The sequence below is a fragment of the Amphibalanus amphitrite genome, unplaced genomic scaffold (genome assembly GCF_019059575.1).
Source record: "Amphibalanus amphitrite isolate SeventyFive unplaced genomic scaffold, NRLGWU_Aamphi_draft 001489F_arrow, whole genome shotgun sequence".
NCBI lineage: Eukaryota > Metazoa > Arthropoda > Thecostraca > Balanomorpha > Balanidae > Amphibalanus > Amphibalanus amphitrite.
Window position 1 is genome coordinate 96,396 of NW_024882982.1, and position 25,563 is coordinate 121,958.

Here is a 25,563-nt window from a genome sequence, read left to right on the forward strand (position 1 = left end):
TACGGAAGCATGTAATAAAAGGAGCTTAGAAATGTCTTGAGTTGACGAGATAGATCTTCTACTCTAGTTTTTCAGCGTCGTTCCGCCGTGCTTATAACTATTAATCCATCGTTGGACGATCAAATTTTGTCCGATTCTGGTGTTAGATGTTATGCGAAATTGCAGTCTCCGGACCATAACTGTGTGTAAGCCATTTCACTTAAGCATTGCATAGTGCAAAACTGTGCAACAGGACTTGGTGAGTACTGTTGGGACCATCAATAAACATAGTGCCCTTAATACCATCGTTCCTATTAAACTTTTGTGTTGATTTCCAGCTTTCTTGATTCACGCGTATGCCTCTCTGTGTGCGGGAAAAATGGAAAGATGAGTAGCTTCGAACCAAATTCATCTGAAGAGCTCGCCATCCCCTCATTGCTGTCCATCTCAGCCTCTTTGCCACATTGTGACAACGTGCAACACCTCTCTGCTGTATTCTAAACCCTATTACGAAGGAATGTGTCACTCTGTTTGCCCTGCACAGAGTCTGCCCGCCATATCTGTGCCGCCGGACCGGCTGCGGGGACGCCCGATACAGGTTTGTGGCAGCGAGTTCCGGCCGGGCGGGCGGCCATTGTCACACAGTGGGACACAGCTGAGGTGCTGCTCGCAGTGTGACGGCCTGTGGTGACAGACAGGCAGATCTGCGGCAGGATGGAGCTGATACGCCGACTGTTTTGGAGTCTGGAGTTACGCGCAGGCAGCGTACCTCTCCCTAGTCGGTTTTCTTGACGATGCTACTTCAGACGCTGGCGATGATGCGATGTCTTCGTCACAAATCTGTACATTTACTGTTTCTGTTTGCGCTTGGACAGGATTTTGAGTAGTCTCACTCAACTGAGTTTCAAATTAGCCATCAGTGTGATTTCTCCAGATCCCAGCATATTCCTTTCGCAAGACAAGACCAGCCGATTTCAGCAGTGTCACCTGCCCCGAAATCTGACCAGTTCCATCAAACTGAGATGATAGTGGTTCAAGCCTAGCCACCGGTCGGTATCTTGGTAGTGAGTCTCTGATCACTCCATGTCCCATACGACAGTGGGTGTCCGGGGGACGGTGTCGGGGGCGGGAGCCGCCAGCACGGGTCGTCCGGACCTCCCACCGTCTCCAGCGTCTTACCGAGGACCCGAGACACCGGGCCATCGGCCCCAGTCCTGATTGATGGGCGGAACGTGCGACCAGCGCTGCAACACGCGCCCACCGCACACGTGCAGCCGGCAGAGGAGCATTGAAATGTAATTCTGACAGTGACGCTGTGTGCGTGACAGTACAGGTGTAAAGATGTCAGTTCCTTATCTCGTGCTGCATCGTAACAGTGTGGCCGAGAGGGTCTCAAGATGTTTTGGATAATCAATCACCAGAATTTCCCAATAAATCACCTTTGATAGCATCTGGGGAAAAATGTAATCAATGGAGCTTACACTTTTCCCGTCAGATTTAAATGCCGCTTAATTGGACAAACGAACATTTATTTTGAGTAGTGAACGCTGCAAACACTTTTGTATGCACGTTTCTGCGGATCAGAAAATGTTAAGCCATCCTTCAGACAGTAATAACTCTCAAACGAATGGCCCATCGCTGCAGCATCTACCGGCCCCTGATCGGATTAGGCTCCGCTGACGAACTTAAGATGAAATTCATGACACCATACTCCTGAAGTAGTGCCACTTTGCTGCCATTTCCACGGCAGCCTCCGTGTAAGCACATCACACAATTTGCTTTCTCTTTTTAAAACAAACTCGTGAGAAAATACCACATGTGCTTTGTGCCTTTTAGTAGCAATCAGTACATGTTCCAGCGTCGGACTGTCAAAAATCTGTCCACCAGACGGTGCCTAACCGGACAAATATGTCATTAAATTTAACGAGCTGGCTGTGGTTGCTCTGGTCAGATTCGTCATCCGTACCGACTGCCCCTCCCCCCCCCCCCCTCCACTGTGCCGTCCCCGTCTGCGGATGACCACCTGGTCCGCCCGGTGACAGGTATGACGTCACAGAGGGCGGGGCGGCACCCCCGGCGGTCGGACAGTCATCGGAGCGCCGTCACCGTCACTTTCCTGACAGAGGTGTCGACTCCGACGCCGGGATGTCGCCTGTCTTTCCTCCGCTGCCAATCACCGGCGGGCCTTCGCGGATGTGCCGGTGTAGGACTGGGTGGTGAGGCACGGAAAGCCACCACAGGCGTCCGCTTTGAATTCATCCGCGGTTCGGCGAAAATCCGCCACCAAAAATGTGTGGTCGTTTTCCTGTTTTGAGGTGGGCGCTGTCTGTCTGTGGCTTATTCTCGCAGAGGAGCGGATGGGCTGAGGAAGAAGACTGACACCGGTCACGTTTTGAAGGGTTTGGAACGGGAGGTAATTTGGTATTGGACCAGGCCGTGGCCAATCCTTTTAAAGAACTGTTCAGTTTCCATCTTGTCTTGTCCACCGTAAGGCATGTTACCAGGTTACCCTGGGTCGTTTGCGATAGCAACAGATAACAACGGTATACAGTACATTTGAGTCTTTGACTCGGAGTTCTAGCATCAATCTGCAGCTTTTTCGGGTGAAAACGAGAGCTTCCTCCTTCTCCAGAACCACAGTCATCCCCAGACCTGTCAGCCACCGTCCATGCTGGACAGTGTGCCACTACCACCGACACCACCACCGCTCGGACGGGCCCGGCTCGTCACCGTCCGACCAGCCGGACCGGTGTCTTTTCACTTTCCTCGCCGTCCAAATAAAGTGTCGTCTGAGGCTGATACGGCACGGACCAGTCCACAGGGCCGACGCCAGCGTGGTCGGGTGGTATGACACGCCGTGTTGGACTGGAGCGTGGCTAAACCGCGGTTCCAACAGACCCCAGCGGGCTGATTTAACCGGGGCCAGAGATGGAGGTAGAACAGACCACAGCAGCTGGTCTCTCTAGACCGGGGATTTCAAGACCAGCAGTGGCCTGGTCCGGTCCGAGAGTGAGCTCAGAACAGACCACAGCGGGCCAGTCTCACCCTCACGAGGACCGGACTGCCGGCCTGCCGAGCTGCCGCGGCGGTGTCGGAGGAATGCTTGCACAACACGCGAGGACGCTCGCTCTCACCTAGGCCGCTAATCCGACCGGGCCCTGTAGGCGGAACACCACTAAAAGGCTCCGGTGTTGGTAGTGCAATGACATCAGTCTCATGTCCGGCTAATCCCCGGCTGAAATAAATATTCAAATTGTCGCCGTAGTGGACGCCCACTTTCCTCTAAGGACTGCATCAAGCAGCGTCATCCGTCTTGTAGCGCGCGTGCCGGCGCGCACGCACTGGCTGATCCGCTGGCGGCCCGGCCGGGGGTGTGTAATCGTCACCAGATGAGCATTTCATCACCGACGAGCCGGGCGTCCCGTCAGACTGTGACACGGCATGCAGCGCTGTAATAACGCCACCATTTGAGCCCGGCTGCATGTATGAACAATGGCCGAGCGGCACAATTACACGGCAATTGTCGACGACTGGCGAGGGCCGGCGGCGCCAGGAGGCGCGGGGAGCCGGCTAGCTCTCAGTGTCTGCGGATGGAGGCCCGGCGGCCCGCTCCGCCGAGGGAGGCACTGGTGAGCGGGTAGAACTCACCGGGCCCTCGCCTGGTCGCAAATATGATGCGACTTTTACCCTTGGGAGAAGTATTAGGAGGTGTGACACAATAGTTGAATAGCTGGTTAGAATTTTTATCTTTAATTTATATCCTTCCCTATTGATGCGGCAGTATACTTGTGCGAAATTCTCCAGATCTAATAGGGAGCCGGGCCCTCATCTCGGGCGATGTGTCGCAATGCAGCAGCATTTCGATCGGTGCCACCGCTGGCCGCCACAGATGGCATCTGCCGGTCTGACCTGGCAGTGCTGCACCGCACTGGCCAGCTGCACAGTAGCCGCAGTCCGCCGCCCGCCGCCCTGCCGCCCGCCGCCCGCCGCCCGCCGCCCGCCGTGCAACGCGCGCCCTGCCACCTCCGCCGCCAGAGCGCCATGCACGCCGCAGTGTCGCGGCGCGCGGCCAATCTGGCGCTGCGATCTGAACGGCAGCCGTTAGTAGCGACAGTGGCGTACCGCAATCGCCATCAGCCGTCGAAACTGTCACAGAGACACTGTCGGGTTCGGTGAGCTGCCCCGCTGCGCTGTGCGGGCGGCGCGAGGTGCCTACCGGGGCGACGCGAGGCATGCTACCGCGCGGGCGTGGGCCGGTGGTGGACCTGGCACGGCGCGGTGCCTATTTTTCGCCTGTTTTCTGGGTGCATGTCGGGACGGCGCGGTGTGCATGTCGGGGCAGCGCCGCGCCGGGGTGGAGCCGCCCGCCGGCTGCCTGGTAGCCACCGATAGGATCGATGGTGCTGCAGCCTGCCCGCTGGAGGGCCGTCACACGGCAGCACACGGCCCACGGTAGACGGGCGGCTGGACTGACAAACCCTGCACTGGAGGGCCGCTACACGGCAGCACGACGGCCCAGAGCTCAGACCGCACACTCAGCACAGGCACTGGCTCGAAGGCGCAGACAAGGCTCGAAGGTTGGTCTGGTGGCCACGTAGCTGAAAAGACTGTACCGACGAGCACGGTGGGACTTGGCTGGATACCTGAACTAAAGACTATGCTGGACGGCCGGATCGGCAAACACAGCTGCATGGCTGGAAAGGCTGGACAGTTGGACGGATTAGACACAGCTGGGCAGCTGGACGGATTGGACCCGGCTGGACAGTTGTACGGATTAGACCTACGGACACGAATGGACGGACAAACCTCACTAGACGACCAAAGATGAAAATAGCAGCAAAGCACCAGATCCGAATGAGTCAGCGGCTTATCCTACTCCCCCTCCTACAAAAAGAAAGGAATCTTCACTGGTCTGAGCTTGGTAAACGTAGCTTATATGGCATGAAAGCGAGTTCTGCAGTAAAGCTTCCATATTACGAGAGGTATGATCCTCCTGACTGATTTGGAGAGAATTATCTAGAATACTTTAAGGCGAGCTAAGGAAACCCGTCTTGTTCTGGAAATGACTCACTGACTCCGTGGCCCCCTGAACCAACTCTGTGACTACTAGTTCGATGGTCACGTGAGGCCGATTCTGCTGGGTTTGTAATGCTTCCATGGGCCACCACACACTTTGAACACCAAATCCTATAACTAGCTCCCTTCTCACATTCCGACTCACTAGTTGTGTTACTATCCCCGCCCGCTGAGCTGAGCTGGGCGACTCACCGGGTCCTGTGAGCGGGTCCGAGTCGTTGGCGGCCGCCCACGTGCAGAGCAGACACTCGCCACTGGCCTGGTGCAGCCGCTCCACGTACTCCTGCATGTACTCCGGTACCGGCGGCGGCGGTACCAGCAGACGGAAGTCGGGCGGCGGCTCGCAGCTCCAGTCGCCCGCGCACGCCGCCGCCGCCGCCGACCCGCCCGTGACGTCATCGGGGTCACCGGTGACGTCATCGGCGGCTGCGGCGGCCAGCGAGCCGAGCCACAGCGCGGCCGGACCCTGAGGGGGAGGGGAGGGGAGGGGTCAGGTCAGAGAGGGAGTCACGGCACGGTTGGACCCTCAGGCCTACGTGAGGGGTCAGGAGACGAGCCGCAGTGGTATTCGTTCTGTACGTACAGTTACACATTGCACGCACATCTTGTATTGGCATTTGGCAGTCTGTCCAGTCTGCCGTCTGTTCAGGCTGCAGTCTGACCAGTCTACAGTCTGAGACCGCAGTCTATCCGTCTGACCACAGTCTGAGCGGCCTGCATTCTGTGACCGCAGTCTGTTCAGTCTGCAGTCTGCGACCGCAGTCTGTCCGGCCCTCAGTCCCAGCGTCTGCCGAGATATCTCGCCGGCCATCTCGGTAGGGCAGTCCTTGTTACGGCGGATTAGAGCGGCGGCATTTATAAAGTCGGCGTCAAAACACGCCACCCGGCCGGCTGCCGAGCCGCGCTTCTGCACACAGACACAGACAGTTGCAAAATCAGACGTTCGCGGACAATTTTTGCTGACCGGTCGAACAGTGCAGCGTGCTAGCGAAGATAACATTCATCGGAGCATCACTGTTCGATTGGTCACTCAGGGCGTCCGACGGCACACGGTGTTTTTATTTTTGCCAAAACTGCTAGATATGACCATTGACCACACCTGCCGAACGCCTAGCCGAAGTGTGAAAGTCGATTTGCTGGCTCTCAAGTCTCAGTACGAGCTACCCTTTGAGGATGAGTCGAAATATCCAGTGACGAGGTGAATTCAAGGTCGTCAAATACAGTAATGATGTAGCAAAATGTAGACACCGAAACCTAATAGTGTTTTCAAATTGGATATGTGCTTTTGCAGACTTGGAGCTCATTGTGCAGATTCCGATAGTTGACCATCGTAATTTGCACATAACCTTCAGTGCATGTGGATAATTTTTCTATATATTTTTAGCACAAGTCGTTTAGGGTAATGGCTTGAGCTGTATTCTTCTTGTGAGACTCTCCCTTATCAAACCGGAAGTGGGGAATCGTTTGCGAATCCTCCTCGACGCTCACGTGCGGTGACGCCGCCAAAAATTGTCCGGCGCTCAGTCGCCCATCGATATACGGGGAAAAGCGGTCTGAGGGCCAGCATTCCTCGGACGGCTGATCCGCGGATGATCGGCTCCATGGAGCGGGCGACTTCCAGCAGTTCTTCCACAGAACTCGATGACCGGTTGTCCTGCCGGCGAACGCCAGTGATATCGATCTGGAGGCGAAAAATCGCAGATTGGGGATCGTGCAGTGGCTGGTCTATTTGGTGGAATGGTTAACAGGATGGCATGGAAGCGTGTCGTTCTGGTGGGAGCTTTGTCCTCTACTCGAGTGGGAATGTTGCTTGATGTGTCAAGTCGGCTGCCAGTTGAAATTATTGTGTGACATTTGCAAGCCTATGCCAATCGTGCAATGCGGTCATGTTGCCCATGTAGCACAGTCATCGCGACAAATTTATCGGCAAGTCCCTTGTTTAACCTTGGCATGCCTTCGCCTGTCAGAATCAGCACTTAATGCACATCGAACACATGTTTGATGCACGCGATCAGGGTGTAGACCCAATCAAACGGCGACGCCCGGAGCAGGGCGCCGGCCCGATATACCACCAATCGACATAAGGAAGTCGTGTGCACTGTTGATGATACCGTTATGTCGGTCGGCGCACCACACGTGGCTGCCGTTGGTTCTCTGTATCGGAGCACCCCTCAGTGACTGGGGCGATCACATCCGCTACTGGTACTGCACCGGAAAACGGCAGTGATCTGGGAGCGCCGGGCTGAGACAGCACACAGAGCTGTGCTGAGCCAGCTCACAGAGCTGCACTGAGCCAGCTCACAGAGAGCTGCTCTCAGTAGCGGTCTGAGCCGCAGCTTCTCCGAGCTCAGACCGACTAAGCGACAGGAGAATCTGGAGCCGACAGCTCTGCGGCTGGGGAGACCAACCACAACTCTGAGCGAAAATAATCAAAACAAACATAAGCTACACGCCAGGATATTATGCACTTCTCAGTCAATCACAGCTGATTCGGTGAAGCGGGGTTATAAGGTTGACGCTGCAGTCTTTAGGCATTTCAAGGCAAAACCCTCCCTAAGTCCCTGCCTGAGCCCTGTCTGACCAAAGCCAGTCAATTTATCATCAGCCCATCTCTGACCCACGCCCCAGCCATTACCCATCACAGACCCGTGCTCTAGCCACAGCCCCTACCCAAACCCTAGCAGGAATGTATCGAACAGCCGTCGTGCACTGAGGGTATACCGTAAGGCCCAGAACACAAGGAAAACAGATGCGCTGGGGCGATAATGCGACAGCAGTCCGGTCAAAAAGTCCCGCCGGGGCGCCGATCAGTGACGCCAGCTCGTGGGGACAGTTTGCTGACAGCCCAAACGGAGCTGACGCCTGTTTTACTCGTGTTTTGTTCAGCTGATACCGACGAATTCGACCGTTTTGAATAGAATGATTTTGAACCGGACTTTCGATTGACATGGAAGGCGCCCAGAGTTGAAAATTGTCTTGGGTCCATGGGCCCGACGCTGCGCCTAAATAAGGACAGGTGTGGATGATGAAAAGAAATAAAAACGTCCATACCGCCTATTTGACTTGTTCAGATCATCACAAGAAATCATTTGCTAGGGGCATTTGATGCTTTGTCTCTAAACACGTGCACGGAGTCATCCTAAATAGGATTTGCTTTATCCCTGGTGCATACAACTTTCCGCATAGCAGACAGCCTGATCAGGAAAGGTTATATCGTGCCGGTAGATTATGAGCATTGTTTGTTACTCAGGCAACACCACTGGGGATATACATGACTGGGGATATGTATGATGGCAACATCACTGTGGATATGTGTGATGCGCAAATAGGTATCTAACGTTTGACAGTTTGTATGCCATGTGACATTGAAAGCGTGTGGAAATATTAGTTCGGTCGTGTGAGCCGGTGTACCGCATTTCATTAGCTGCATGGCATTACTACCGTCATAGATAACATGAATCATGTTATCTATGCTGCCGTTTATTCGTATTAGAATGGTTGCCAGTGTGTGTTTATATAAGAAAAAGCGTAAAAAAGATAACACTAATAACAATAAAAGATAACACACAGATAAAAAGATGGTTATCAGCAATCATCTGCGTGCGTAACCTGGGTAAAAGGGCTGTTTCAGCTGATGACTAATATTCGTAAAAGGTTTATAGATGTACGAAAATCGATAAAAGAAGCAAAATGAGCTTTCCCATAGGAAATGAGTACCTACTCATCTTGATATAAATTGTTACAATCATTGATAAACACAATGTCGTAATTTTCACTGCCCCCTACTGAAAAACTAAGCGAGGTCTATCTGATGAGGATATTCAGCTGAGTCGATCTGTCGGAAAAGGACCTGAAACCATCCAGGCCAACCCCGCTGTCTGGTCCTCGTCTGACCTGAACAGAATACCGCCGCGCCGCGGACCGCGCCTGGCCCCAGCACGTCCCATTCCGCGGCGAGCCGCGGTATTCTCCATAAGCCTCTGTTGATGGGTTCGGTGGCGTTCCAGCGCCGGTAAAATCAGACTCCGTCTCGTATGGAAAGAACTAGATCACGATGTAGAATAGCACCGCGCTGCAGCATTGGCTGCGCTCGCCTTCAGCCGGAAACCTGGCGGGAGCTTGTATCAATGATAATCCCTGTTCTCATCCGTTCGCAATTCCACTCGGTTTTATCTAGCTGGTCTGGCGATCAAACATGCCGCGGCCATGCTTCAAGCCAAAGTTATGCGGATAAAACCACACAAGCATGGTCACATCACGTACAGAACAAATGATTCAGCTTCATTATTCAAACCGGTCAAATACTTGAATGGAACGTAGATGGGTAGTCGTTTGCTGCACCTGTGCTTTATAGTCTGTGCCGAAAAATGTGAACAATACTTGTTCTCTCAATAATTAAACAGAAACGGAATCACGTTTTTGACCCTTCAGTGCAATTTACAGCTTGCTAAACATAATGAATAAATGACAACTATTGTCCTTCTCTTTGTTCGGTTAAATGTGACACATAAGTATTTGCCTTTGTTGCGGTTGTCATTGTTGTTTATAATGGGTAAACAGCATTCCATCCGATTCTTATGCTGTTATCAGTTTCCTTCACGACCGAAGTGGATGTCTTCGTGTGAATGTGCACTGTGCAGTGCTCGTCAACTACAAAATCTCAATCTATGTCTAGATCGAAGTCTAGATCGAAGCTCCAGCGGCCCTAATAGTGTCGCTACCACTCATACAGAAACAATATCAAAAGTATCCACTTCAATCCAGCCTTATCCAACACAAATAAGGATTTGGAACTCTCGTTAGGCTCAATAAAAGTTTCAAACCCGTGACAGCTAAGCTGAGAAAGGGAATGTCCGACAAAATATTTCAACCCAGCGTTGATATCTGTTGAGCTTTTTACATAAATATGTTAAGTGGCTCCGCAGTGAGTTCCATAGAAGTTGGGTTGAAAATATTGGATAAAATCTAGTGAAATCTGTGGCCAAAATATTTTGAGATATCAGGTGAAAGCTGTTTACAGTTCTGTCAGTGTAACAGCAGAAGCAAGATGTTCTGACCACAGTGAAGGGGCAGGTGAAGTGCAACCTAAGACGTTTGTGGTGACTAGTGAAAGTTGCAAACCCTGAGGTGGTCGACAAGATCACATTGTCAATCAGAAACTGAAAATATACGTTGACGTTTTGCCCTCAGGGAACAGCTAGGCTTAGAGAAATATGCCGTGCAGAAATAAACATGGAAAATGGTTTGGTTATTTCATGCTGACCAAATAGGAGCTATCTAGACTAGTTGAAAGTATACAGCTGATCCGAGAAACTCATCATAACGAAGACGAATCCACCACATATCTTTCATGTTTTGTGAAAAATTCAGCTTCAGATAATTATTCCTCAGGGATCTCGGGGCTATAGAAAAAAGGTGAGCCCGGCCAACCGTGCTAATTTGATGAGGCTACGTGAACACGCGAGCAGCAGAGTTCAAGGGTCCGGTTCGCTTCTAGAATTCCTCTGTGTCACTGTCATCTTTACGGTCTAACAACGTGACAACCGTCAACCGACACCCTCGAGAACAATGTAAAACTGTGTGAAGCACGCGGTTTTCCTTCCATTGCAGGCTCACTGCGCCCTCGGCGCTGTCACCGCCGACATAAATGCTACATGACGGAGCGGCGGCCCCGGCTCACGCGTCACCGTTCCCGGAACACGCGTCCTCGGCTCGTGAGTGCTGCTCGGGGTACCGGCGACCCGTGTGACAGGCCTCTCCAGTCGGCCTGTCCGTGATCCCGCTGTCGTCGGCACCGTTTACACGCCGACAATGGTGGCGGCACTTGTGTTCGCAGCTCTGTTCACGGTCTGAGACGGGGCGGCCTGCTCGGCGGCTTAGGGCTCACCCCGGAGTCAGATTACAAGAGAGACCGTGTCACCATGCAGGCTTGTCCGTGGTTTGGTGGGAGTGGGATAGCATTGAAGGCGAAACTGGCAGAAATAACCAGGCCTTTGAGCACGAGATGCTCAGGTGCTGGCTCTTACATGTGTTTATGCAATGTGGTAGGTCAAAATCCAGGGCTTAATGAATGAAGAGGAGTAACTATTATTCAACGGAACGACACTGCGACGCTGTTTTCATGAAAAAAGTGTTGTTAGTTTATTGATGGTAGATGAATAAACTTTGCTATATAAAAGAAAAAACTGTCTTCCTTCAAAACAATGGCCACATAAAATGTCACGCATTCTTGATTGTGACGATTTGGTTGCATCATTTATGCGTCCTACTAGCTTGTTCCGCGGTCAAATCATACCGTACGTTATATTCCACCATGGCATTACACAATGTATTTTGCATATTAACTTCTTCCTGTACCTAATTGTACCGGAGATCTATAAATAAGACTAGTTAGCTTCTCGGCTGCGCCAAGACTCACCAGATAATGACGGCCAACTTCAGAAGAGCACACAGGAACAAAGATGTCCGCCAATTTTTATTGCCGCATTGTTTGTGTGAGCGGCGGCACCTTCCAAAGACACCCGCTGCCCTTGGTCGCTGCCGCCCCATCAGCAAAATAACTTTTTCGCCCGCCGCAGTGCTGTCCGGTGTCAGGTGTAAAAAGAATAGTGTCAGCTTTTCTCGGACCTCCGGACTGCGCGGACTTTCTAGCCGGCTGCCACAATATATCGGGGAGGATTTGGGCCGCGTCCTTGGCACCAAGACGGGCTGGCCTGCACGGCTGGGTCGGGACATGCCACTCGAACAGTTAACGGAGTGCCAAAGTTAAAAGTGTAAATGTGAAATACCGGTTAGGTGTAATCTTTACTGTCACTTTCGATGTCTTGAACTGAAGTGGCTCTGTATCAGGTGCCGTTTTTCATCTACTTTTTATCAAAGAGTAGCTGAACTGTGAACTAAGGAGTGATCTCATCTGGACCCCATTTGGGCAGCAGAAAATTCATTTATTGTAATGTTTTGTAGTCAGTGATTGGACCGTCTCTAACCATCACATGCCATCGACAGCTCTGGTTAACAAACATCTGTGTCAGTCTCGACCGCGGTCACTCTGTAAGCCGGCGTCCCAGTTCAGCTTATCCGCGTGCTCTGCTCCCGCCGCGCTGGGGAGGCTCGGTCGTCAATCACAGGTCAGCGGTCAGTAGACGGACCCCACCTCCGCTCAGCCAGTCGGCTCGGCCGGGCGGCGCGCTGCACAGTGCTGGAGAGCAGCCCAGCGGGCCGGGCCGGGTCGGGCTGGCTGGGACGTCCGGCAGCAGGCCACGGAGGGTAGCGGGCGGGAGGGAGCGGCGGGTGGTGCAGTTGAAGGCGGAGGGCGGAAGGCAGGGAGCGGCAGCCTCCAACCGGATCAGAGAGCGTCATATGACGGCCTCGGGCCGGAGTTACGGCAGGCGACGTCTCCGCGGCGGTCGTGTCACCCATTGTCTGTTCGGCAGGTGCTCGGCCAGGCTCGATATTTAGGGGAGGGACGAGCAGCCACCGCCCGGCCGGCCGGTCGGCGTCCGCTGCCCGCTGCCTGCACCCCTCGGCCTGCGCCCCGCCGCCCGTCTCAGCCCCGCCCCACCCCGCTGCCCCGGACCGCTGGTCTGCCGATGGCTGTATATCTTCTCGAACGGTGCTCGCCGGTTCGTGAAGACCAATGCCGCGCTTACCAATTCAAATTCCGTGCAATAAAATCGCCAAAACACTGAAGGCCGATATCAAACGCGGTCTGCATTCTAATACATTGTTTATGAGGTGCATGAAAAGCTTGTTTACATGCGCGGAGCTCGGTGTAAGGGCCTCATGACGGGGTGTCCATGCTGATGTATGCAACAGCCCGGTATACGCGCGCATGCAAGTCATATAGTGCATGCGAACATGCATGCGAACAACGGTTGCAGCGCCAGGGTGCTGCATTGTTCCTTCCCGGTCATCTGTCGCGAGTTAACGCATCATTAAGCCATTAAATGCGACCGACGGACGCAAGTGGTTTGATATCATTTCGCACAGTTATCAATTTGGTGGACCTAGTCGACAATATCCGAACAATAGGAGGCAACAAATTTCACCTTTTCTACATAGGTGCTGTCTTCAGAAACACTCGCTGCTTAGCCCGAGAGCAAGGGAAAAGTTCCTTAGTTTCCGTCTGTTTGCATCGTGACTGGCGCAATACGGACAATTACACCGATCAAGTGACGTCAGAATGACGACACTGTATCGGGAGAGCGCCATCTCGACTGCTCTGACTGCAGCACACTGTCCCAGTGGCCGCATCTGGCCCTCAGCTAGGCCGAGTGTCTGTCCGACATTGAGACGTCCGTCGGACGAAAACCGGTTGCCTGCTCAATGAGCTATGAAGGTCATTTCTTTCAGAACACTTTCAGACACAACCATTGACTAAAAGCGCCTCAGTTAGACATACCACATGCACGCCATCGCCGTTCCGCTAGCCACACAACGGCGTCTCTCACCCATGTGATGTGTCGCTCTGGCTCTTCATTATTCCCACATCATTCCTTCAGCAATAGGACAAGGGCTTATCTGAAAACATTGGCCTCCGCTCCACGAGACACATACAACGTGACTGGACAGAACTGACGGAAACAGAATAGACACACGCGTTAGAAAGGGATGTAGGGCCATAGGCGGCGGAACGGAGAGGGCACCGGGGTACCGTGCCCCCTTTGATTTCGGCATTTTAACATTAGCCCTATGGGCGTTGCATGGAAAGAATGGGACCAAAAGTCGGCGGTGCCCCCCCCCCCCACCCCTTAATTGAAGGTGTTCCGCCGCTACTGTGTAGGGCTCTACCCATAGACAGTCAACGACAGCGTGTCTGCCGTGTTTGGTTTGAGAGGAAGCAAAGCTGTCCCAAACCACCGCGCCGGGGTCTGGAATCTGAATCTCACTGGGGCTCAGCCATCTGGCCCTTGATTGGGTGTGGTAACGACGGTGATTGATGCTTTAGTGCGCCTCTAACGTGTTGGTTAATGTGACGGACATAAGGCACCCTGGTGGTGGCTATTTGGTGTCTAATAGCGCGCTAATTGGTTTACTAATTGGTGTTTTCGGACAGGCAGGCTTGCGTCGGTCTTCCTCTCTCAATCTGTCATGATGACCTGGTTTGCTAATTCCCTCGGCGCTGCGGGAGCGAGCGGTAGCTAAACAGGCCGGCAAGATAATTCCCTGCCCGACAGACAGACACACATACACACGCCATGAGACGGCGCCTCATCCGGCCGGCCGCTGCGGCTCTTAGCGCTCTCACATGGTACACTCTGCCCTGGACTTTCCGCAGAAGATACCGCCTCGTTCCTGCAAACTCGCCGCCGGCATGCAATGGCGGGCGTCGCCGCGCGGTTGCCCGGGAACCGTTCCTGACTGCAGCGCCCGCCCGGAAGGAGAGCCCTGTGGTCGGCCGCGGATAATGCAAAGCAGTGCGATGTTCGATCTCGGACCCGAGTGCCGGCAACCGACGTCACTGGTGGGGATGAGTGGCGAATGACGTCACCGGAGGAATTCATGCAAAGGACGCAGCTGTGGTGCAATGCGCCGTGATGAATGAACTGTCGACGTCGCGAGGGGTGATGGATCAGCTTCAATGCCGCCGTTCCATTTAAATAATTTACAGTTGCTACCCATTCCGTGTTGGTTGTTTTAGTTCTTCGTACCCACTACCAAGCTTTTCTGTCATTCAGTGACCATATCGGTAGTGCCCAGAGATGCTATTCTCGGCTCAGACGGAGCCGATACCGGCTGACGTTCCCCTCCATCCCCCGGCCGCGGAGATCTGCCGCCTCTGCAGGCTGTGAAGGTCGTGCGGACGCTCTGCCGAGCCGTCCCTGACAACATGGATCGGCAGGGGGCGGTCTCATTTTCCACAGCCTGTCGCTTGGTTTCCACCCTTCTGCACTGTCCGCCGCCTCTGAGCTCGCGTCTTTGACTGCCTGACCTGTTTTGCGGCAGATCCCTCCCTCCCCGTGTGTACCTACTGTGTGTGCCTTATCTCGCCTCGGCCGCGGCCCGGTCGCGAGTTTCCTAAGTGTGGAACTGCCCATACCTAAGGTCCATGATTGGCGCAAGCTTCGCCGAGATGACGTTACAGGCTGTGACGTCATGGCTCACAGTCGGCTGACCAATCGCTGCACGATGATAGGCTAGCGGCGCGCGGCACTAGCGCCCCTGGTGTTATTATGGGAAGTTGAGCAATTACATTAAAATCTAATGCATAGCTTGTGTTGGGAACAATTATGTATTACTAAGGCGTCAACGTCTCAAAAATTAATTCGTCCATGCTCCTCACATTTTGCAAAGTGACCTTATATTATGCGTCATAAGGTACTACACTACGCTTCAAACAATCAACACAAAGCACCAGCCAGGCACTGTTACAAGTAGCGAGCAGTTAAGTGGCGGCAGGTGGCGCTACCATCTCCAGCATCGGTCCAGATGGCGTCACTCACTATCCGCACTATAGTTCCGCACTACCTGCTAATAAAATAAATAATAAATCCGCTAATAAATCTGCTAATAATCTCGCTAATAAATATGCTAATAATAAATTCGCACTACCTGCTAAATTATGTCCTATTGGTGTCAAACATCATTCAACGCCGATAGGCAGTATCACCAGCCGTAATACTGAAGACATTTGCTCAATGCTGAAGCGGAACGCAGTGCACAAACCACACCGTCAAAACTCAAGCACCTCGTAGGAGATATGCTTCCAAGGTGGGCGAATGCACGAACGATAACTGAAATAACACCGGTTATATATTCACGTAGAACAAGTTACTTCTCTAGCTAGGGAACTCGCTAAAATTAAGACTGACTAAATATTTACGCAGGATAACTGGCTCCGCCTCTTCGCCAAGTTAAGGACCCGCCAATCCATGCACCTAGCCGCCAGCGCCGAGTGATGACGTCACTCGAACGGGCGACGGTATGAATAGTTCTACACTTAGGAAACTCGCGGCCCGGTCCCCTCCCCGTCCCTGGACCCGGGCCGTCAAACCGCGCGCCACGACTCGGGTCTCCTCCCACCCCTCTGCCCCTCCCTCCCTCCTCGTGCTGGCCATCCTCCGCTCACTCTATTCGAGCCCCAAATCAAGCTTATAGGTGGACCCTATTACTGATTTGAGTGTCTCATACCGTTCGCTCCCCAAATCTGTTGTCCAGTATTGGCTGTTAATGGCCGTCTGCACCCAAATCGTGTTATCGTTCATATCACGATCGATAACAAGACGCCAAACTCGCCAACGGAGCAGAATGTACGTACATGTGGTTATATAGGTGTTTCGAGCCTATGACTGCGTAAGATCATGTACGAGTCTAGTTATGAATACGCCCCCGAAGTCACGCCTAAGATTGTTTAATCGCAGTACCACAGCCTGCCGTGCCGGGCTATCTGCTGTTTGCACTTGCCTGACCGGGCCGCCGCGCCGGCGCCGCGGTGTGCGTTATGAGCCACGCCAGGTCGTTTTTTTCGCGCGTCCGCCCGCTCGGCCGCACGTTCCCTTATCCATGTCGCCGCACCCCCCTCTCTCTCTCTCTTTCTCTCTCTCTCTCTCTCTCTCTCTCTCTCTCTCTCTCTCTCTCTCTCTCTCTCTCTCTCTCTCTCTCTCTCTCTCTCTCTCTCTCTCTCTCTCTCTCTCTCTCTCTCTCTCTCTCTCTCTCTCTCTTTCTCTCTCTTTCTCTCTCTCTCTCTCTTCCTCTCCCTCCTCTCTCTCTCTCTCTCTTCCTCCCTCTCCTCTCTGTCTCCCTCTCCTGTCCTCTCCTCTCTTCTCCTCTCCTCTCCGTCCGTCCCAGGCCATGGTCCCTCCCTAGTCCCTTGTTTGTCGGTTTGTCGGCGGTGTAGCTTGTTTCACCGCTACGGCCGTCCAGGCCGTAAGCAAATAGCACCACTGTGTCCACAGATTCCCCTCATCTCCGGCTTTCGCGTTTGACGCGAGCACTAGTCAGCGAGTTTGCCGCGCTGCTTTTCTGCTGGGCTATACGTGTGGAACTTGGCATGACTGGCAGGCGCCGCTATTGCGCCAGTTATATATCGATACCATACCGAGGCCGCGCTGACATGCACACGCACCGACCAGTTGGCGACATGTTGACCCTGTTAACGTCCTCTAGACCGCCTTGCCGACGCCGGGTCTAAACCAACAGAAATGTGACGCCCACACCACGTGGTCAAAGTATAACCGGATCCAGTCAAACCAGCCGGTGGTCCAACCTATGCATACACTAACCGTCGCGTTCAATGTCTTGCTGGGGGAGAGCCGGCGTCGGCCGAGACGAGACGAGACGAGTCGGCCGTTTGGGGTGACGTCCCTGAGGCTCGCGTGGGCGGAGCCTAATGACGTCCCATTGGCGACCGAAACTGGTCTGATGACCTGGGTTCGCTTTACGAGTTTTACATGCTTCCAGGGTAGTTTTGGAGCTGATGTCGAATTTTGCATCAATAAGAACAGTCACGAAGCAGTTTTGAAATGACCATCCCACTTTAGCATTAGTTTGAGTTGAATTAGCCAAGTTTGCGGCCAGGTTAAGAAACCACCATCTATCATGGTCGCAACCCCCGCATCTTCGGTGTTGAAGAAATTTATTCCCTTCAGGTGCAGAGTGGGACTAGCTTAGTCCCTATCTCTTAACCATTAACGGACTCTGATGACGTCATCGGTGTCTCTCGTTACGGGCAGCACGCTCTCTCCCTCCGCAAATATCCAGCCCAATCAGGAGCCGAACGGCAGGGGGAGGGGGTCCAACCGGCCCCCTACCCACACGTTAGACACAACAGAACGCCGCACACGGGCGAGGGATATGATAGGTGGACGGATCAGGCTCATTCGAAAGCCTGACCCATCAGGATCACAAGCGGCGGCCGCCGCCGCGACGGGACAGTGACGACCTGCAGTTGTGCAGTTATACATTCCGACTTAGCGTTGGAAACGGTCTAACCTGAACCGTCTTGTTGATACGTGTCCTGGGGAAGACCGCAGTCGACACAGCCAGCCGGGAACCACAGCGGCACGTCAGCGTGACACTCACCATGTCAATCCGCCCAGCGCTCAAAGCCAGCCGAACTCGGGGCGCCCAGCGCACCCGGCTAGCCGGCATACAATACATCTCTGCACAGCGGCGTGACACTGACTGGGGCGGTCTGTTCTGCGCACACACCCAGCCTGGAATCCATCACTGCACCGCAGCGTGACACTGACTATTTCGATCTACCCGACGCACATGTCCAGCCAAGTTCGACTACCTGGCGCTCACAGCCCGCTATCTGCCAGCCCAGGTCGAAACGCCCAGAGCGCACGGCCAGCCGGCAAACGTCTCTGCACAGCAGCGTGACACTTTCTTGGTCGAATTACTCGTCGTACACAGTCAGCCATTCTTAGACCTCGACCGGAGAAGGGGTTGATACATCCCCAAGGGTTTTCTTTTGCGAATAGCGCAAAAAAGGCGCCGCCAAATTTGCATATCCTCCGTGGCCACCTCCCGGCACCCTTCCTGAAAATTCAGGTCTCCGTCATCCATGTCAGCTCACCCGGTCCCAAAACCGGACTCAGGGTAAAATTGGACTGTTTTAGCGGCAACGGCATAACAGAGTTTCCGTTAATAGCGCGAGTGCCGTGGCACGCAGCGCCACCAAATTGAGACTCAACTCAGGGGCATTCATTTGCCATTTGCCCTGGGAGTTTGAGTTCCGCTGGCCTCAGGTCAGGTCACCAGAGGCCTCTTGCACCAAACTACCTAGCTAGGTAAAATCGAAAAACCGGTTTCCGAATAAGCTAATCTAACGGTGTTAAATTTGTTTGAAATAGCCCAATACATAATCCTACATGTGCTTGCTAAATTTTGCACGCTAATTGTTACATTTGAGACTTGGACTGGGTATACGATGCAAAATAATCCAAGCATTGGTGCAAGAGGATTTTGGTGCAAGAGGCCTCAGTTCACAAAACGGTACATCGTCAAAATGGCACTGAAAACACCATTTCCATGAAAACCAGAGTTGTTCATCGATTTGATTCAAACTCCCAGGACACACTAAATTCCTCGAGTGCCGTTACATGCATTCCACTTTCCAAATTCGGTTGACCTGAGGTCATCCAGCGACCTGACGCATTCGAAGAAATTTTGCAAGAATGTTGCAAATTATACATATGAAAGATATATGTTCCAATTCAGCTCTTCTATGTTGCACCACCTCAGTTACATCAACACGTGATTTGTACCTATGCTTCAACCACTAAGGTCGGGTCAAATGAGGTCAGACTACATTTTTTTTTTCAACCAATAACTTTGCACGCAATAAGACTGTGTGTGCGCTTCAAAATGGCTTCAAAATGGTGCCACAGCGCTCCCTGCGATCAGCCGAGTCGGAGGGTTTGCAGTATGATGCATTTGATGAACTAACGATAAACTTATTGAACTTAGTTAATGAACTATGACGCTTCCGGCTTCACATCAGCGTGACGCTGACTATCCGATCTACCCCGGCGCACACAACCAGCCGGGATACCATCGCCGCACGGTACGACAGTGTGACACTTACTAGCTTTTTCTATTCGGCACCCATAGCCAGCCGAGCTCGATCAACCCGGCGCACACAACCAGCCGGGATACCATAGCCGCACGACAGTGTGACACTTGCTAGCTTTATCTATTCGGCACACATAGCCAGCCGAGCTCGATCTACCCCGGCGCACACAACCAGCCGAAAGCAGATGTGCTTCCCTCACCCGGCGCACACAGCTAGCCGGGTGATCCACGAGGTCTAACCACTCGGCGAACACATCCAGCCGAGCGGGACTACCTGAACCACACAGCCGGCCGAGGTACCCACGAGAACTAATCACTCGGCTAACACATCCAGCCGAGCGGGACCACCTGGCGCACACAGCTAGCCGGGAGACCCACGAGATCTAACCACTCGGCGAACACATCCAGCCGAGCGGAACCACCCGGCCGGCGCACACAACCGGCCGGGATACCCACGAGATCTATCTACTCGGCGCCCACAGCCAGCCGAGCGGGACCACCCGGCGCACACAGCTAGCCGGGAAACCCACGAATACTTACCACTCAGCGAACACATCCAGCCGAGCGGGACCACCCGGCGCACACAGCAAGCCGGGAAACCCACGAAATCTAACCACTCAGCGAACACATCCAGCCGAGCGGGACCACCTGGCGCACACAGCCAGCCTGGGTACTCACGAGATCTAACTACTCGGCGAACACATCCAGCCGAGCGGGATCACCCGGCGCACACAGCTAGCCGGGAGACCCACGAGAAATAACCACTCAGCGAACACATTCAGCCGACCGGAATTCGGCGCACACGGCAAGCCGGAAAACCCACGAAATCTAACCACTCGGCGAACACATCCAACCGAGCGGGACCACCCGGCGCACACAGCCAGCCTGGGTACTCACGCGATCTAACTACTCGGCGAACACATCCAGCCGAGCGGGACCACCCGGCGCACACAGCTAGCCGGGAAACCCACGAGAAATAACCACTCAGCGAACACATCCAGCCGAGCGGGACCACCCGGCGCACACAGCAAGCCGGGAAACCCACGAAATCTAACCACTCGGCGAACACATCCAGCCGAGCGGGACCACCCGGCGCACACAGCCAGCCTGGGTACTCACGCGATCTAACTACTCGGCGAACACATCCAGCCGAGCGGGACCACCCGGCGCACACAGCTAGCCGGGAAACCCACGAAAACTTACCACTCAGCGAACACATCCAGCCGAGCGGGACCACCCGGCGCACACAGCAAGCCGGGAAACCCACGAAAACTTACCACTCAGCGAACACATCCAGCCGAGCGGGACCACCCGGCGCACACAGCTAGCCGGGAAACCCACGAAAACTTACCACTCAGCGAACACATCCAGCCGAGCCGGACCACCCGGCGCACACAGCAAGCCGGGAAACCCACGAAAACTTACCACTCAGCGAACACATCCAGCCGAGCGGGACCACCCGGCGCACACAGCAAGCCGGGAAACCCACGAAATCTAACCATTCGGCGAACACATCCAGCCGAGCGGGACCACCCGGCGCACACAGCCAGCCTGGGTACTCACGAGGTCTAACTACTCGGCGAACACATCCAGCCGAGCGGGATCACCCGGCGCACACAGCTAGCCGGGAAACCCACGAAAACTTACCACTCAGCGAACACATCCAGCCGAGCGGGACCACCCGGCGCACACAGCAAGCCGGGAAACCCACGAAATCTAACCACTCGGCGAACACATCCAGCCGAGCGGGACCACCCGGCGAACACATCCAGCCGGGAGACCCACGAGAACTAACCACTCAGCGAACACATCCAGCCGAGCGGGACCACCCGGCGCACACAGCTAGCCGGGAAACCCACGAAATCTAACCACTCGGCGAACACATCCAGCCGAGCGGGACCACCCGGCGCACACAGCAAGCCGGGAAACCCACGAAATCTAACCACTCAGCGAACACATCCAGCCGAGCGGGACCACCCGGCGCACACAGCCAGCCTGGGTACTCACGAGATCTAACTACTCGGCGAACACATCCAGCCGAGCGGGATCACCCGGCGCACACAGCTAGCCGGGAGACCCACGAGAAATAACCACTCAGCGAACACATCCAGCCGAGCGGGACCACCCGGCGCACACAGCAAGCCGGGAAACCCACGAAATCTAACCACTCGGCGAACACATCCAGCCGAGCGGGACCACCCGGCGAACACAGCTAGCCGGGATACCATGTCAATCTACTCGGCTCACCTAGCCAGCCGATCGCGATCCTACCCCGGCGAACACACCCAGCCGAGGGCCACTATGTTTTCTCTCTCTCTCTCCCTCTCTCTCTCTCTCTCTCTCTCTCTCTCTCTCTCTCTCTCTCTCTCTCTCTCTCTCTCTCTCTCTCTCTCTCGACACTTAAAATACGATCAACTCGGCACACATAGCCAGCTGAGCTCGCTCTACCCCGGCGCACTCTGCCAGCCAGAGTGCGTATCATCGCTGCACATGTCATATCAGCCGAGCCGATTCGTTATTTTCCTGATGCCTAGAGTCTCGTATGTGCCTTGCGGCTTTCCTGTTAACATATACATACATACGTACACTCACTTGCCAAGTGCGTCTCTGCACAATGGTCTGGGTTCGTTCACGGCATATTCCATTCGTTTGACTCTTGAGCGGGTCAACCATGCAGGTCCCTTATCACTAGTCTCGCTAGCACGCTAGCCTGACTTACCGGCCATGTATGTTTCCCTTGTGCTCCCTCTGCTGAGCACCAGCTACTTTGTCGTGCCACAAACCTGTCTCCCGTCCTCGCCCACTGCTCGCTCATATCACACAGTCATTCGCTCGATTTCCACTCTCTCGACTGCCCGTTGCCTCCGAGACCACGACCATTTTCCACAGCCTGTCGCTTGGTTTCCACCCTTCTGCACTGTCCGCCGCCTCTGAGCTCGCGTCTTTGACTGCCTGACCTGTTTTGCGGCAGATCCCTCCCTCCCCGTGTGTACCTACTGTGTGTGCCTTATCTCGCCTCGGCCGCGGCCCGGTCCCCTCCCCGTCCCTGGACCCGGGCCGTCAAACCGCGCGCCACGACTCGGGTCTCCTCCCACCCCTCTGCCCCTCCCTCCCTCCTCGTGCTGGCCATCCTCCGCTCACTCTATTCGAGCCCCAAATCAAGCTTTTTAGTTCTTCGTACCCACTACCAAGCTTTTCTGTCATTCAGTGACCATATCGGTAGTGCCCAGAGATGCTATTCTCGGCTCAGACGGAGCCGATACCGGCTGACGTTCCCCTCCATCCCCCGGCCGCGGAGATCTGCCGCCTCTGCAGGCTGTGAAGGTCGTGCGGACGCTCTGCCGAGCCGTCCCTGACAACATGGATCGGCAGGGGGCGGTCTGCGGATGGTGGGCTCACATCAGCTGGTCAGGAACAGCCACTCTGTTCGTCGCGGCAGCTTTTTATAGCACCAACAATCACCATGTAAGAGACAAACTTCGGCCGACCTTCCCAACTTTCCATCTTAGGCCTGATGCAGTGGGCTGTTAACTAATGTGATGATACCAACCATCTATTCGGTCATCCGAGCCGAACTGCCGAGCCACCCACCCAGGCGAGCAAGGCCCTATATGCCCGGGCGAGCACTGTCAGCTCAACCGAACCCGGCAGCTGGGATATGCCGTATTGCACGCTGCGCCCTGCGCTACAGCTGAGATCCACCGATTTGCTAATCGGCCGCTGTGAGCCTCTGATTAGCCGCTTCGATCCACTGATCAGCCGTTGTGATCCGCTGATCCGTTAATCGTTCGCTCTGATCCGCTGCTGTGATCCTCTGATCGGCCGCTCTGATCCACCGATCGGCCGCTGTGGTCTGCTAGCCCCCCGCCCCGTATCGGGACCGTGTCTCGACCGGCCGCCTCTCGGCCGACGAGGGTCGTGCTCCCTCCACCGGTGCCGGCTGCAGTCATGCCGTGGCGATAAATAATTACAGCCGTCTGACGTCTCACGGACAGACAGCCGGTCCGGCCCGAGCGACCGCCAGTGTCCCGGATATACTGCAGCAGAAAATACTCCCATGGCGGGTGTACTTCTATCGCTGCTGACAAACAAGAGAGGTGTAACATATTGCAACATCCATAGCAGTATTCAGCTGTCCAATGTGTCAGAGTTTCCACCTATTTTCAAGGAGGCTGTATTCTTTTGTTTGCATGGCATGTTTACTTACTAAGAAACACCGGTAATGTAGCGAAATATAATTGCAACCTGTCAGCAAGCCAGAGTTTGGATGCGGTTATGGTGCGCGGTGACATGCCGGCCATCGCCATTTGTCGGCTCTCTAGTCATGCTGTTGATTGCATAAAAAGCTGAATAATTTGTTCTGATTTCCTCCCATTACCAGAGAAAGTCGTTACATGCCTCCTTGAATAAGATTGATATTTTTCTTGAATGTATATTGTAGATATTCTCATTAGTCGCACTGCTTGAAATTTTTACGCGTATTATGAACGGTTTACTTAATTTGTCTTCAAGCATCCGTGGGAAAGTACTATGCCCATTAACATACTCAGCCGGGGTAGGTATATCGTTGTGAATGTAGCTGACCTTGCGTATCGCAGGTCCAACAACGCTTCAGCAAAAACAAGCCGGTGATGTTGCATTTACATACCGTTATGGACAAGCAAATGATCGCGGCATTTAACGACATCCGGGTTCCGACATAGTGGGACTCTGAAAGTTGGGTTTTATGTTTCAAATTAATGCATTTTTAATCCCTTCCTTCGTGCCGAGCATTCGATAACGGCTATGGGGTAAGAGCACAGTCGGCGAGGTATCCGTGTCGCCTCCGCGCTTCTTCACTAGACAAGTCGCGAATTTCACTGAGAAATTTCGCTATTGCCTTTTCCAAGTCAGTCAGAAGCTATAAGAAGTTGACTCCTGATAGTCACTCATACTATTTGTGTAACAATTTGACTTTTCGGACAAAAACTAAAAACAAATAAACAAGTGAAAATTATGATTGTTTAAAGTTGACACGGCACGCGAACAAATCTGACCCCCAATAGAGCGAGCAACAGGGCGCCCGGCCACGGCCCGGCCGGTGGCCGCTAGTCCCGATGCGCCGGCCTTTCGTGCCGCTGCCGCCCGCCCACCCCCTGCCGCGCTCGACGGGTCAGCTCGTACGGTCACTCACCATTGCCAGGATCCTGTGTCTCCGTGATGAACGCATCACAGCCGCAGCCTTCGCATGTCGGCTCCCACTGTCACCTCACTCCCCTCCCCGCGGCCCTGTCTCGCTCTCTCAGTCACCGGGTCGGTCACTCCACGCTACTGCCGGTCACTGCACACCTGCACCTCCCCACCGCTGATCGCCGGCAGACTGCAGGTCCCGCCGCCCCACTGCCGACCGGCCCGGCTCGGCGGCGGCGGCGGTCTACAGGTGGCAGCACCGCCAGGCAGGTAAAAAGTCACCGGCCGCCGCGCGGCGGAGGCGACGGCTCGTCCGTCGGCGGATCCCCGGCAGACGGCGGGCCGACTGACATTCCGAGCCGGGTAGTCCCTGCAAAACCCGCTCCCCAGTCGCTCCGGTGTGAGCCAACAGGGACGGTGGGACGGCCGTCGGCGGCACGCACGGATTTAGGAATGGGTTGAGATGCTGGAGATTTGATAGTCGGTGAAGATGGCCGACAGGGAGCGCCGTTAACGGTGTCTGTGGTATGGGGCGTATTCGTAGCATTGGTGCGCACGGTAGCGGAGAAATACGGTATCGAGCAAACAAGTTGCTAGCAGTCATCAGTTACCAAACCCGAGGCGTATCCATTTGATGTATTTACTTTCGAAATTGAGTTAGTATGGAGTAGAGGCTGTCTAGACGGGCATACGAGTATGCTCTGTTTTTGTCGAAATCATAAACAGTTAATTAAAGCAATTAGTTCAGTATATTGTGTTATATAACGAGTAGGTATCCTTTGCTATTCATGGTAACTGTAGGTACCAACGAAACACTCATCC

At 54.1% G+C, this 25,563-nt stretch overlaps 1 protein-coding gene across 2 annotated transcripts in view; it reads right to left on the reverse strand.

Annotated features, from left to right (window-relative positions):
* Positions 1-24,935, reverse strand: part of LOC122373409 (histone-lysine N-methyltransferase SETD1A-like) — a 65,742-nt gene extending 40,807 nt beyond the window's left edge. Inside the window, exons 1-2 of one of the 2 annotated variants that reach the window (XR_006255039.1) lie at positions 24,746-24,935; positions 5,248-5,521 (exon numbers count right to left, since the gene is read on the reverse strand). Coding sequence is in view for 1 of the 2 variants with exons in the window: in XM_043351428.1 (XP_043207363.1) it covers positions 5,248-5,521; positions 24,746-24,781 (310 nt within the window). In the remaining variant the exon portion in view is untranslated. The remainder of the gene's footprint in view (positions 1-5,247; positions 5,522-24,745) is intronic. The other variant, XM_043351428.1, reaches the window with a different exon arrangement.
* Between the last annotated feature and the right edge of the window lie 628 nt (positions 24,936-25,563).